The sequence below is a fragment of the Ursus maritimus genome, unplaced genomic scaffold (genome assembly GCF_017311325.1).
Source record: "Ursus maritimus isolate PB19 unplaced genomic scaffold, ASM1731132v1 scaffold_34, whole genome shotgun sequence".
In the NCBI taxonomy this organism is placed as follows: domain Eukaryota; kingdom Metazoa; phylum Chordata; class Mammalia; order Carnivora; family Ursidae; genus Ursus; species Ursus maritimus.
In genome coordinates, this window is record NW_024426008.1 from 2,782,142 (window position 1) to 2,795,170 (window position 13,029).

Genomic DNA, 13,029 nt, shown 5'->3' on the forward strand with positions numbered 1-13,029 from the left:
AAAAAAATGCAAAATTACATATGAAAGCATGAGTTAAAGAGGACTGAAGTAATATTTTTGCTTTATCTTTTGAAAATAGCATAACGGCACAGAAGACTATAGAGTAAATTTAAACAGACAAAAAAAGGACGCGTTTTTGTTTGGCCAGTATCGGAAGAGATGAGACTGGCCAGAGGCAGTGCCGCAGAGGAAAGAAATTAGTTAATCCTTCCCTGTCAAACACTCTTACTTTCCACTTCTTCCGGGCTGCGAACTTCTTGAACTTCTCCATGTTGACTGCCGACGCCTTTCTGCTAAGTGCTTGTTGGGTATCTTTAGGCTAAAATCAAAGTCCAAAAAGCAAATTTAGAGCACTCAAACGATGGAAATGTGTTCCATGACAACTTCTGGAAACCTCTAACTATTTGGGTTGCGTACACACTCACCTTACTAAAATAACTCAAGTTGGGATAATACACAGAGCTAGGGATCGACTCTCTGGAGGCCAACTCTTGTGGCTGAGGGTTTGATAAAATCCATAAAGACTGGATCTTGGGAAAAGTTGAAGAGTTGAGCTTGGACCAGGCTGAATGTCTGGGTCCACACGGAGGGTTTGGGAATGGCGAGATTCATGGTGCGGTCATGTGAACTTAATATTATCAAGTAATTGAGAGCGGGCAGGGGACTCATTGGTCAGCAAATCTGGACTGTCTGACAGCATTAGAATCCCTTGTACCACATCTTTTTTAGGAAGCCATTAGTTCCACTAGCAAGAGAAGGAGACACCATTGCCTCCTCAGGGAGCCCAGACAACTGCTAGGAGTTCACACAGCAGAACTCTCTGGATGCCCTAAACCTACTTCTCCAATGCAAGTTGTTACATTGCAATCCCCTTACCAGTTGCATGATTTTATTCTGTAACTGCCATATTCCCTACCCTTAGTCCTTTCTGCTCTAGCCGGAGCAACTTCAGTTCTTTAACCCAAATGCCAATGGGTGTCTCAGGGAATACAGATATGCCAGGGGCGGCCACATGCTCTGGCACAAAGACAGCTGTGCAGGGTTTGGATGACCTTATGGAATGAGGGCCCAGTATTGGTAGATCTTTAGATTTTACAACAGACACGGGAAATCCAGAGTTGATATGATACTTATGCTGGAAATCAATTCCAAAAAATTCAAAATATTCTCTGGGCCACCATCCCATAGGTCAAACCAAATATGGCTGTTGAGTAGACTTGACCTTCAACTCCCTGTTTGGAATCCTGCATTGTGACAGCTTACTCTTCTCCACCTCCATGATCATTAGGACATTCCCATCTGTCAGCCATCTTCAAATATGGCGCCGATATCAAAACCAATACTCCAGACGTGATCTGTGTTGAGACCCCAGAGTAACTAGTAATACCCTAGGGCAAATGCATTCCAGAATGCCCTGTAACACCAAACCAATCACAATAGGCAACTTACCTTGATCCAGGGATGCTGCAAACTATCTTGAATTGTCATTCTCTTCCTTTGTAGGGGGAGGGGAAAGAAAAAAAAGCTGTGACCATAGAAGCAAACACTAAGGTTGTTTCCATGCCGGCTGGGCCTACTAAGCAGATGCTCTGGAAAATGCAGTTCAGGGCCTGCTTCATGGAAGAAAGCCAGAAAGAACATTGGTCTTTCTGTGACCATTCTACTGTGCCTGCAGGGACTGACTGAGCAGGTCCAAAGGGCCCTGCCTGCATTTTCCAAAGCTGTTCCACACGGCATGCTTTCCTTTGCCACGCAGAACCAACCAGGCTCTCGTAAACGTGGCCGCACGCACAGCACAGGTGCTAGCCCTGGTCCAGCTGAAGCCACGGCCGGGTACCCTTCAGGAATAACGGACACTCACTTTGGATCCTTGACGAGGAGTCTTCTTATGAAATCTTTGGCTAGGGCACTGGTATTACTGAAGTATTCTTCCTCAAATTCGTAGTTGACGGCCGATACGTTTGCTAACGTTTCTTGCTTAGTGTCTCCGAGAAATGGGGAGGCCCCACTTAGGCTGTTAATAAAATGGGGTGCAGAACATGAATAATTACCTCTTGGGTCGTCATGCCATTCCTATAATAGCTGATAAGGGAAGTGAAGTATTAGGTTATAATCTGGTGCTTGGGCAGTTAGTTCAGAATCCAATTACATTTTATAGGGCATTTAATTGTCATGCACAAAAGCTCCAGCTTAATGCCTAGGATGCATTTAAAAAGTCGATTTGGAACAGCATCTAGTGTTAAAAAAAACACCCCTTTCCTATGTTCTCAGCAGTGATGGACAGCCACGCTGGCTTTCCGCAATCATGCTGCAGTTTCTGATGACTCATTGCGAATTAGAAGAAAATGTTTAATTAGTATAAACTAAACGTGTTCTGGGGGTGTAAAATGAATATGTTTACATAAAAAGCATGCATAAACTGAAGAGATCAACATGACACATAGATGGTTAATAAGACATATGGTCTCAAAGAAAGAGGAAGAGAATATGAGACATGGATTTTGGTACTTACAGAATATAGGTTATTACCCCAATACTCCTAGACACAGAAACAAAAACAGAAGCAAATGTCAGAAGAATTGAAAAGTAAATCAGAAAGATGACAGCATCAAGGGCATGCTCCTTACCACATATCTGCCTCGAGACCAAGAGGTTCATAGTTGACTATCTCAGGAGCTAGGAGGAAACAAACACGTGTTTCGTTTTTGAAAGAAAGTGAATCAACAGATTCTATTGTCAGGTATAAACCAGAAATATGCACCAGGGCAACAGATGATGTTACAACAGGGGACGTTTTGCCAGCAAAATTCATTTTATTTATGAGAAATAAAGGAGCCCAGGAGCGAAAAAACTTACCAACAAACTCTGGTGTCCCAAATATGTTTTTGAATTCATTTCCAAAGTCAATTTTATGGGCCAACCCAAAATCAATGATCTTGATCCGAGGTTTCGGGACATTTCTATCCAAAAGCATTATGTTTTCGGGCTTAAAAAAAGAGAGAGAAATAGTACTCAAAACAGCGTATTCACATAACCAAAAGGTGGAAACAATGCAATGTCCATCAACTGATCAGTGGATAATATGTATGTGTGTGTGTGTATGAATATTATTCAGCCTTAGAAAGGAAGCAAATTCTGACACATGCTACAACATGATGTACCTTGGAAATATTCTGCTAACTGAAGTAAGTCAGACCACAGAGGACAAATACTCTATGATTCCACTTATCAGAAGGACCTGGAATAGGGCAAATCCACTGAGAGAAAGTAGGGATGTGGCTGCTAGCCGCTGCGGGAGGAGGGATGAGGAGCTGGGGTTTAACGGGTACAGAGTTTCAGTTTGGGAAGACCAGTCGGTTCTAGAGGTGGATGGTGGTGATGGTTGGACAACAGTGTGCACATACTTAATGCCACTGAACTGAACACTTAGAAATGGTTAAAATGGTCATTCTTATACTATGTTCACTTTACCACAATAAAAAAAAAGCGCTGATATATTATGCTGAAGACGAAGTGGCAGAATTATTCGTCTCCTCCCCTGAAAAAACCACCAAAACGGGAGGACGAAAGGGTCGTTGCAAGAGAACGCCAGGAAAAAGGAATGTCTTGGTTTAGCTTCTCCCAGGAGCAGACCCGTGAGAAGGATTCAGGTGTAAGTGGCTTATGTGGGAGGGGGCCGCAGGGATTACTTGGTAGGGGATGGGGAGACAGGAAGCAGGAGGAAGGAAAGCCATATACAGTGTCTTGTCAAGGTGGTGGGTGACTGGAGGGCAATCCCTTTGGGGGACGACAGGGGGAGTAGAACTGAGTTTTCCAACTGAAGCACAAGGGAGTCAGGGTATTTACCCACCATCTCCCCAACCTCCCTTGCTAAGAGCGGCTTCTGTGGGCATTTACCCTGGAACCTGCAGCTCCCGGGGCCAGAAACCAGGTGGCAGGCGGAGAGCCACAAGAGTGTGCAACAGCAGTGTTCGGGGTGTGTGTTAGAGAGTGTTGGCGGGATCCGGATGGGGCCTTGACAGCTCTGCGACAATAAATATGGAGAAAGTCCTCCCTCCTCTGCAGTCTCGTCCTAGCTCCGATGACCTGAATCATTCACTTGGCCATCTTTGTGATCACTTCTCAATGCCTTGGACTGTACCTTGAATCTTACATTCTGTTGCTCGTGTATATGCCTTCCCTTCCTCAAGAGACCGTAACTTCTCCGACAGTTACAAGAGTGACATGCCTTTTTATCTCCCACAGTGGTTTGCCTCCAAGCAGGCAAAGGCCCCAATTAGCCAATCTCAGAGTTTGTGTTGATCAACTGCCAGTGACAGAGTCGGGCCTTTGCCTCAAGAGGGAGAGGAGAGATCAAGACATCTTCCTCCCAGGGGCGCCTGGGTGGCACAGCGGTTAAGCGTCTGCCTTCGGCTCAGGGCGTGATCCCAGCGTTATGGGATTGAGCCCCACATCAGGCTCCTCCGCTATGAGTCTGCTTCTTCCTCTCCCACTCCCCCTGTTTGTGTTCCCTCTCTCGCTGGCTGTCTCTATCTCTGTCGGATAAATAAATACAATCTTAAAAAAAAAAAAAAGACATCTTCCTCCTTACATGCCCGGCAGCTATAGGGGTCGGCAACTGGGCAGCCAGGGGCCACTCTAGGCTGAAAACACCCCATAAGCAACAGCAGCCCCCCGCTGCTTAGAGATCCGGCTGGAAAAACCCTTTGATTCTTCCCCAAGGACTCCTGAATGTCATCATTCATCTTCAGCCTCTATCCCACAGAAGGGTAGAATCCTTGAGTAGGTATGCACGACATACCTGCTGATTTATCTTCCTAATTCCATCTTTTACACCCACACAGGATTAAAAAAAAAAAAAAAGTATGTCTTTCAGATGCCTCAATTTTTCTTAACAACCAACCAACCAATGCTGTGATTTGCATAACCTTCTTTCAGGTTCACACTCAGCAAAACATACCTTAAGATCAAAATGGGCAATCTGAAGGGAGTGCAGGTAGTAAACACCATTCAGAATTTGTTTGAGAAACTCGGTTGCTTCCTCTTCAGTCAGAGATTCCTTTTCAGCCAAGAAGTCAAACAGCTCGCCACCTGCAACTCTGAAAACCAGGAAGCAGAGGTTACTGGGGACAGTTCGGTTTCCTACCAATCTGTTCTCTTATGTAGACGACTGGCGTGCTCAAATGTCAGGCAAGAGAACAGCAAGCTGAGACTGCTAAGCGAGGATCAGAATTCTCCCCGTTTCTCACCCCTGGATGGGAATTCGGCCTCTAGGTACATTTGTGCTGGAAAGCACCTGGGTACCATGCTTCTCATGTGCTGGCTGGGTTCACAGGTGCGGGCAGGGAGCAGAGATGTGATGGGGGGAGAAACGTATCTTCAAAACATCTTACTTACACATACGTACAGGTGAAGTCTTAACTCACTGATTTAAAAACAAAACGATAAGCCAACTTTGTGCAGAATTTATAGAACATATCTTCCTCGTGCAATCAGAGAATGCCTGGAAAGTTCATAATCTGTATGCTAATCAATGCTTTTAAGCCCCAAATCACAATATATGGCCTACAAGGATTTTCTTATTGTTGTTTTTTATCTGTTTACATAAATACTTGTATGTTTATAAAACAGTCCTATTCAGTAATGAATTTAACAAATACCTTCACTAATAAAAATAAACATATACTAATTTGAAATGCACGAGGGATTTATGTGTAGGGATTTATGACTCGGTCTCCCTGGCCAGACTGTAAATCCCTGATGGGCAGAGGTCAGCCCCCGGCTGTGCCCCGGTCCTCACATTGTGCCAGCCACACAGCAAGAGCTCAAAACCTTGTTATAGCCAGTGGGTAAACGAACAAACTCAAACTCCCCGAAGAAATCCACGGCAGTAATTAACGGCAAATAACAGGGAACTTTTAATAAGAGTTTTTATAAGTTCATCTTTTCTCAAGTTTAACCATACATTCACAACATAATAATTAACGGCAATTATGCGCATAAATGCTGTGTTCATTATCTTTCTTTCAGCAAGACAGCTCCATAAACATACCTACCACTCCCGCATCCAGAAAAGAAAACTGGTGCTTATGAGATTCAACTCTACTGACATAAAAGCCGACGTCTTAAAGAAAAGGGTCAGATCCTGCCCCTTCATCCTCTAAGTTGTTGCTTTTCCTAGCCTGGCCCCAGGTCCACTACCATCAGGACTGCTTGGGGTCTTTCAAAAATGGAAATTCTGGACCTCCGTTCCAGCCTGCTGCCTGAGTTTCCGAGAACGGGAACGGAGAAACGCAGAATATCTAACCAGCGCCCCAGGGGAGTCTTAGCACGCTAAAAAGTGAGGACCATTTTCCAAAGTTTTCATTGCATTCTCCTGATGCACGGCCTTCCTCTGATATTTAACATCTGGCTGTTTATCCAGAAGGCGAGGTGACTCCTGGACCCCGAGCAGACCCCAGAGCCCGAGCCAGCCAGGAAGGCCAGGAGCCCCACCCGGACAGCAGAGGCCTGCAGGAGGCACCGACACTCCTGAGGTAGGGGCCTCCCCTGCCTGCGCCCCCGGCCTTGCTGCCCTCTCCTCTCCATGGAGCCCTTGGCCACGAACTCCACACTGGGTGCCCACCACTCCTCACTTTTCTGTCTTCTTATTCCTCTTAAAACCAACAAAACAGGGAGAGGGATTCCTTCAACTCTAGGGGGGTGGAAAAGGAGGGACCACTTATGCCTCTAGACACACGGGAAGTTTTCCGACAGTGAGAAGTGGCTGGGGGTTGGATGCCTGGAGACGGGGTGAACCCGTTAGTACCCCAAATCGCGGTGCAAGGTGAGGGCCTAGGTCTTTCCTAGAAACCCCGCTGCCACTCCAGGCCAGTCTTTTGTTCCTTTTCTCTCAGGCAGCTTTCCCCACCTCACATCTGACCTGAGCTTCCTTTGGGTCAGTGAAGAGCAACCATTTCATTCTCCTGAGGGCTCTAGGCTCTGTGAGACAGGACAGTAGAGGGTGAAGAGACCCCAGTTCAAATCCTGTCCCATGACCCCACCTCGCTGAGCCTGGGATTCCTCTTCTGTAAAATAAGACACAACCGCATACCACAGAGTTGTTCTGAGGGGCCAGGGCACGCAGAGCCCCTTGGCGCTCAATAAACACTGTTTTTCTTCTCCTCTGGCTTCAAACTAAAAGCCTTTCACAGTGGCAGTGGTATACTGGTCCATAGTCAACAACGGGCTCTCTGGGGTTGGGGGCGGGGACGAGGCCCAGTCCAGTCCATTCCCGAGGTGTCCTATTCCTCTCATGGCCATTTCAAGCCACCCTCGGGATGATGGTGACCGTGGGGCCGGGAAGCACGAGGAGCTCTGTGACCGAGGCGAGCCAGCTACGGGGCCCACTGAAGCAGTCCGTATTTTCCAAGGACGTGTCCTGCCACAGGCTCTTCGGAGCTGTGATGGTGCCTCTGTGGCTCCCACCTTGACTCTCAGCAGATCCTGAGGCCGCTCTGACCAATAAGACACGGCAGAGTGACTCTGCCGGCCTCGGTGTGGGTCTCCGTAGGCCCGTGGCTACCACACGCTGAAGCCCTCACGAAGCAGTGTGATGATCCCCAAACCGCCATGCGGTATGAAGAAACCCCGGAAGACGGGACGCCCCATAAAGACAGAAAGAGGCCAAGGTGCATTAGGCAAGGAGGAAATCTTGGGAGTGGATCCTTTAGTCCAGCCGACGCCATGGAAGTCAGACTCCATCTGAGTCCTTCTAGAATTCCTGACTCACAAAATGTTCTGCTGGGCCCGCTGGGGCTGACACTGAGCTGCAAGCCAACACAGCCTGCTCCTTCCCCTCTGTTCCATGTCTTGATCCTAAGGGCAGTTCTTAATAAACATCCTGTACACTCTTCTCCATCTCAAAGTTTGCTTCCCGGGGAACCTACCCTGCCTCCCACCAGATTTGGGGTAGTTTGCTGCACAGCAATAGTGACCAGAACACTATCTTGAACTGGGTCTGTTTACCTGGTTCAGCCAACAGAAACCAGGTTTGCTTTTCTCTGGGCCTGGTCACCCCCTGCCCCGTTCAGTATTGCTGTCTTCAGCAACTCGACTCCCGCAGTGCTTCCTGACCACATTAGTGAGAACCAGGAACAACTCTGGGGCCCACAGAGTGAAGGAGAGTGAGGGACCAGCCTGCAAAGTGGTGGTGCCTGACCAAGACTGAGAGGAAGGAGGCATGAGTCATGTCTGATTTCTCCGTCACCCTTCTGCAGGCACTGGTCAATCTCATGGTCTTCGTGGTAAGGTCCATGCTGTGGCTCATCCAGGGAATCATTCAGCTGGACTTCAGCAGTGTTGGGAGGGCCCCCACCTCACTGCGCCTGGACCCATCACTGGTTTCCTGCTGCCTTGAAGGCCATGACACATATATACATTCTCCTTCACACCAGGACAGGAAGGCAGATGTTCTAGCCATCCATTTTATTTTATTTTTTTATTATAATAATATTTTTTATTATATTATGCTAGTCACCATACAGTACATCCCTGGTTTCTGATGTAAAGCTCGATGATTCATTAGTTGTGTATAACACCCAGTGCACCATGCAATACGTGCCCTCCTTACTACCCATCACCAGTCTATCCCATTCCCCCACCCCCCTCCCCTCTGAGGCCCTCAGTTTGTTACCCAGAGTCCATAGTCTATCCATCCATTTTAAATATAACTTAGCAATATTTAGTCATTAATCGAGGTAATCAACACTAAATGACTTCAGCTAAGGTTTGGGGACACAATAAGCATTATTGGCTATTTTACCTCATTTTCGCCCCAAATCTCAGAGGGTTGAAAGTGACCAGAGGATTTTTTTTCCATATCCATGCTCAGAACCAGAACGCAAATGCTTACGATGTTGTTGGCGAACAGCGGGGTAATGTTAATAAGATCAGCCAAAACCATGATATTTCCACTCTTTGTTTCAAATTTTACATTTTGCTTAGGAGAAGGAAGATTGATGGGGAGAGAGAGGTGAGCAATCTGTGCAGCAAAATGAGAAAGCCAGTCTAACCTCCGTTATTAGGTCTTTGACTCAGAGTGTTTGAAATTATAGCATTATCATGGAAATTGTGTGAAATGCATGCTAATAAGCATTGCTGTGTTCACCAAGAAAGCTGGAAAATAGGAAGGTTCCCTCTCCTCTCCATGCCTTCCTCTACTGCCGATGCCTCCCCTAAAAGGTAGCTGTCATAGAATGTAGTGAGGACACGTGAGAATTTTAAAAACAAAGGGGGCCTTCAGAGTGACATAGAGAAATCATTACAGAATTCCAATTTCTAACTTATAACACTACTCAGGGTTCCTGGCTTTTGCTAGGAATTGTCCGAGGTGTCTCCTGGACTAGATCTGGTCATAAGCTAAACTGCAGGGGACTCTTGGCTACAAGCTAAGTACACCCGATGAGTTATTTCAAGGCATATGCTATGATTCGTCAGTGTTGGGCTCGTTTCCCCATTTGGTGAATGGGGGGCCACTGGAGCAACTGAGGGCACACTCTCAGGGTCCTGGCCTGCTATGACACGGGCCCTGGGAGGTGGCATGGTAAGAGGGCTGGAGGGGCTTCAGCACGCGGGACCCCAACCCTGGCTCTGGCCCTAGGCTGTGGGTGGCGTGGAGGAAAGTATGGAGCTCCCAGCACTTCTCTGGGCCTCAACTTTGCCATCTGTCAAATGAGAGGGTTGAACAACTGGGCCAAGTGACTCTCTAACCTTCCTGTGCATCATAACTGGGGGAATTTGGTAAAAATAGAATTTCCTAGAACCTACTTCCTGAGGTTCTGACTCAGCAGGTGGGGCCCCAGAATCTGCAGTTGAACAAGTCACTCCAGTGATCCTGGTGCCAATGGACCGCACTCAGAGAAGCAGCTCTCTCAGACCCGGCCGCCTCTGACAACTTAAGATCCTGCGAGCCAGTGTGGGGATACGGCAGAGCTACCGCTGTGCTCCCACCATCCTTGCCTTTCCCGCCCGGGCACACAGCTCATCTGCACCTCCCAGCTCTCTTGAGGCCACAACCTGTTCTAGCCAGTGGAATGTGGACCAAAATGCTGACTGCCACTTTCAGGTCTGGCCCCCGTCATATCCCGTACTATCCTCCGCGCACTCTCTCCCCTCCCTCTTTGGCTACCTGAACACCAATGACCCAGCAGAGGACCTCGAGGGGGACCAGAGGTAGCAGAGATATTAAGAAGAAAGAATATGGATCCCTGAGTCACTGCCTGGAGGACAGCCACCCAACCTGTAACATTCACATTGGACTCTGAGGGAGAGAGAAATCCTATTATGTTAAGCCACCGAGATTTTGCAATTTTGTTCCATCTGCTCTAAATACAAATCTACTTAATCAGAAGTAAGAATACAATGTATTTTTAAAATTAAAATGAAAGGAAAACAACCAATGCAGAGCACACAGTAAGCTAAACATGATAATCATTTTCTTATGTCCTACGGTTTCTATGGATCAGGAATCCGGGAAGGCTTGGCTGGGTAGCACTGGCTTAGGGTCTGTCACAGGGGTGGCAAGCAGACAGGAGCTGCAGCTGGGACTACAGAGACGCTGGACCGCCTTGGGGGGGGTGTCTGGGCACCTCGCTCCATGTGAACTCACGGCCCCATGCGGCCTCTCCATTTGGGCTAGTCTGGGCTTCCTCACAGCATGGCGGACTCAAGACAAGGAGACCGCTGACACGGAAGTTCCGGGCTCCAGGACCAGTGTCCTAGCAACATAATGGAAGCTGTCTCAGCAGTCACGCAGCACTAAAAGCAAGTCCACAGCTCCTCCAGATTCAAGAGGATGGGGTTTAGTACTCTTCTCTTGATGGGGTAGCTTCAAGGCTCTCGACAATATGTAGGACAGGAGAGGATGCTGCAATCATCTTTGGAAAATGTAATGTCACATTATCTATGACTGACGAACTGAAATGCTCGATCTTACTTCACTGAAATGTACATTTTACAGGGCTGAGGTACAGTAGTTATATCAATTTGTTAGGATCACACCAACAAACAGGTGGCTCAAATTAACAGAAATTTCTTGGGGCACCTGGGTGGCTCAGTTGGTTAAGTGACAGACTCATGATTTCAGCTCAGGTCGTAACCTCATGGGTTGTGGGATCGAGCCCCTCGACAGGCTCCCCGCTCAGCAGGAAGTCTGCTTGGGAGTCTCTCCCTCTCTCTCCCTCTGTCCCTCCCCCCACTGTTCTCTCTCTCTCTCAAATAAATAAATCTTACAAAAAAAAAAAAAAAAGAAATTTCTCGTCTCAAGTTTCTTTGGCTCCAAGTCCAAAAACAAGGTGTCAGCAGCACTGTGTTCCCTCTGAACCGTCTAGAGGGATCTTCCTTGCTTCTCCTAGCTCTTAGCGGTGTGCTGGCAACCTCTGGTGTCCTTGGCTGGAGATGCACCACTCCAGGCCTCTGCCCTCACATGGCCGTCTCTCTGCGCATGTCTGTGTCTGTGCCTCAATTTCCCCTCTTATAAGGACACCAGCCCGAGCGGATGAGTGCCCACCCTAGCGGCTTCATTGTCCCTTGACGACATCCATGAAGGCTCTATTTTCAAAGAAGGTCATATTCTGAGGTGCTGGGGGTTGGGACTTCAACATCTCTCTTTTTTTTTCGGGAGGGGGGTACAATCTGACCCCTAATGGACAGCAGCCCACGGGCTGCAAGCAAAATGTTACAGGATGGCTAGAGCCAGTGAGACTCAGCGCAAGTAATTAGAATCCCCTGATGTTTCCCCTTAGCCTCGCTTTCACGTTCCGTTAGGAAGGCAGGATTCCTTCACACACTGTTAGAAAAACTTTCAAATCCAAGTCCGGCAAATGTGGGGGGAGAAATGCATATCTGGTCCTGTCCCGAATAATTCCCCCAACACTGTGCGATGTGATGAGACTCTCATAGCAGACGTGACATCAAGGTTGAGGGCAAGTGCCCAGCCACTTCCCGGCTCTGCCTGGGGATAAAAATCAGAGCTCCGAGCTCTACTGTCTTCACTACTTGCAGAATGTTCTTTCTTGTTAATCTAGGGAGAGCCCTGGAGGGTTTCCACACTCTGACCTCTCACCTTCCGACTGAAATCCCCTGAGTAACTAAGGACTTTGGGGAATGCAAAAGTGAAGCTGGGAATCCGAAGGGCAAGGTGAATACAATACCCTCCTTCTGGATTTTGTGAAATGGGTGTGAATTCAAGACCTGCGGTAGACTGGGGGCCTGGGAACACCATTCTCTGCTTATTTACTGGGTTGCACCTTATAAATAGCATCAAAGAGTTCCTAATCCTCACACCTCCTCTGAATTAGCCCTGCCTCCTTTGACTCCAAAACATAAGCTGTATCTGAAAATACATTTTCTGTTTTCACCTCAAATTCAAGTTCAAGAAACAACTTAAAAGGAGTTCTGGGGATTCTCCCAGAACAGCATGGCTGGCACTCAAAATTCATGGGGGGGGGAGGGTGATCTTTCAGTTTACCCAGAGAGGCGGAGCAGGAAGCAGGGAGGAGCCTTCTGAGGGTTTCTGGAATGAAATCCCTATGGGAAGAACTTCACTCACACTGTAAATGGCGTTGGAGGCAGGCACTCTGGGTCAGTCTGGGCTCTGTGACTTCAGATAGGTTAAGTGACTTTCAGAGGCAGTTTCTCTGTCTATAAAATGGGGATGATAATACCTACCGTTCATTATCACTACTGGGGACGAAGATGAAAGGAGACAAATATGACTGAGGATATGAGTCAGCAACTTATGACTACGCCAGGCAGTTGTCCCTGGCCTTCACTGCACTTAGTCGCAGGTGTCTGGTGAGGAAAACCCGTGAGCTACTCGCTGGGTCTCTTGTCCAGATGCTAGCTTATGGGGTGAGATTCTGATGTGGCAGTGAGGCTATTCACTGTGGTTAAAAAGCAGGTTTCCCTGAAATGAGACAGTCCCTGAGACCACGAACCTGGGGAAGAGGGGGGCTCTTAGACATTTAAGTTGGAAGGTGGGCCTTGTCT

At 47.6% G+C, this 13,029-nt stretch overlaps 1 protein-coding gene across 5 annotated transcripts in view; it reads right to left on the reverse strand.

Annotated features, from left to right (window-relative positions):
- The window catches only part of DAPK1 (death associated protein kinase 1), a 177,018-nt gene that overhangs the window by 49,174 nt on the left and 114,815 nt on the right, over positions 1-13,029 (reverse strand). For all 5 annotated transcript variants that reach the window (XM_040620163.1, XM_040620164.1, XM_040620162.1 and 2 more), the window contains exons 4-10: positions 4,961-5,099; positions 2,857-2,986; positions 2,628-2,676; positions 2,513-2,539; positions 1,862-2,014; positions 1,450-1,495; positions 230-319 (exon numbers count right to left, since the gene is read on the reverse strand). In XM_040620163.1, the coding sequence (XP_040476097.1) occupies positions 230-319; positions 1,450-1,495; positions 1,862-2,014; positions 2,513-2,539; positions 2,628-2,676; positions 2,857-2,986; positions 4,961-5,099 (634 nt within the window). The remainder of the gene's footprint in view (positions 1-229; positions 320-1,449; positions 1,496-1,861; positions 2,015-2,512; positions 2,540-2,627; positions 2,677-2,856; positions 2,987-4,960; positions 5,100-13,029) is intronic.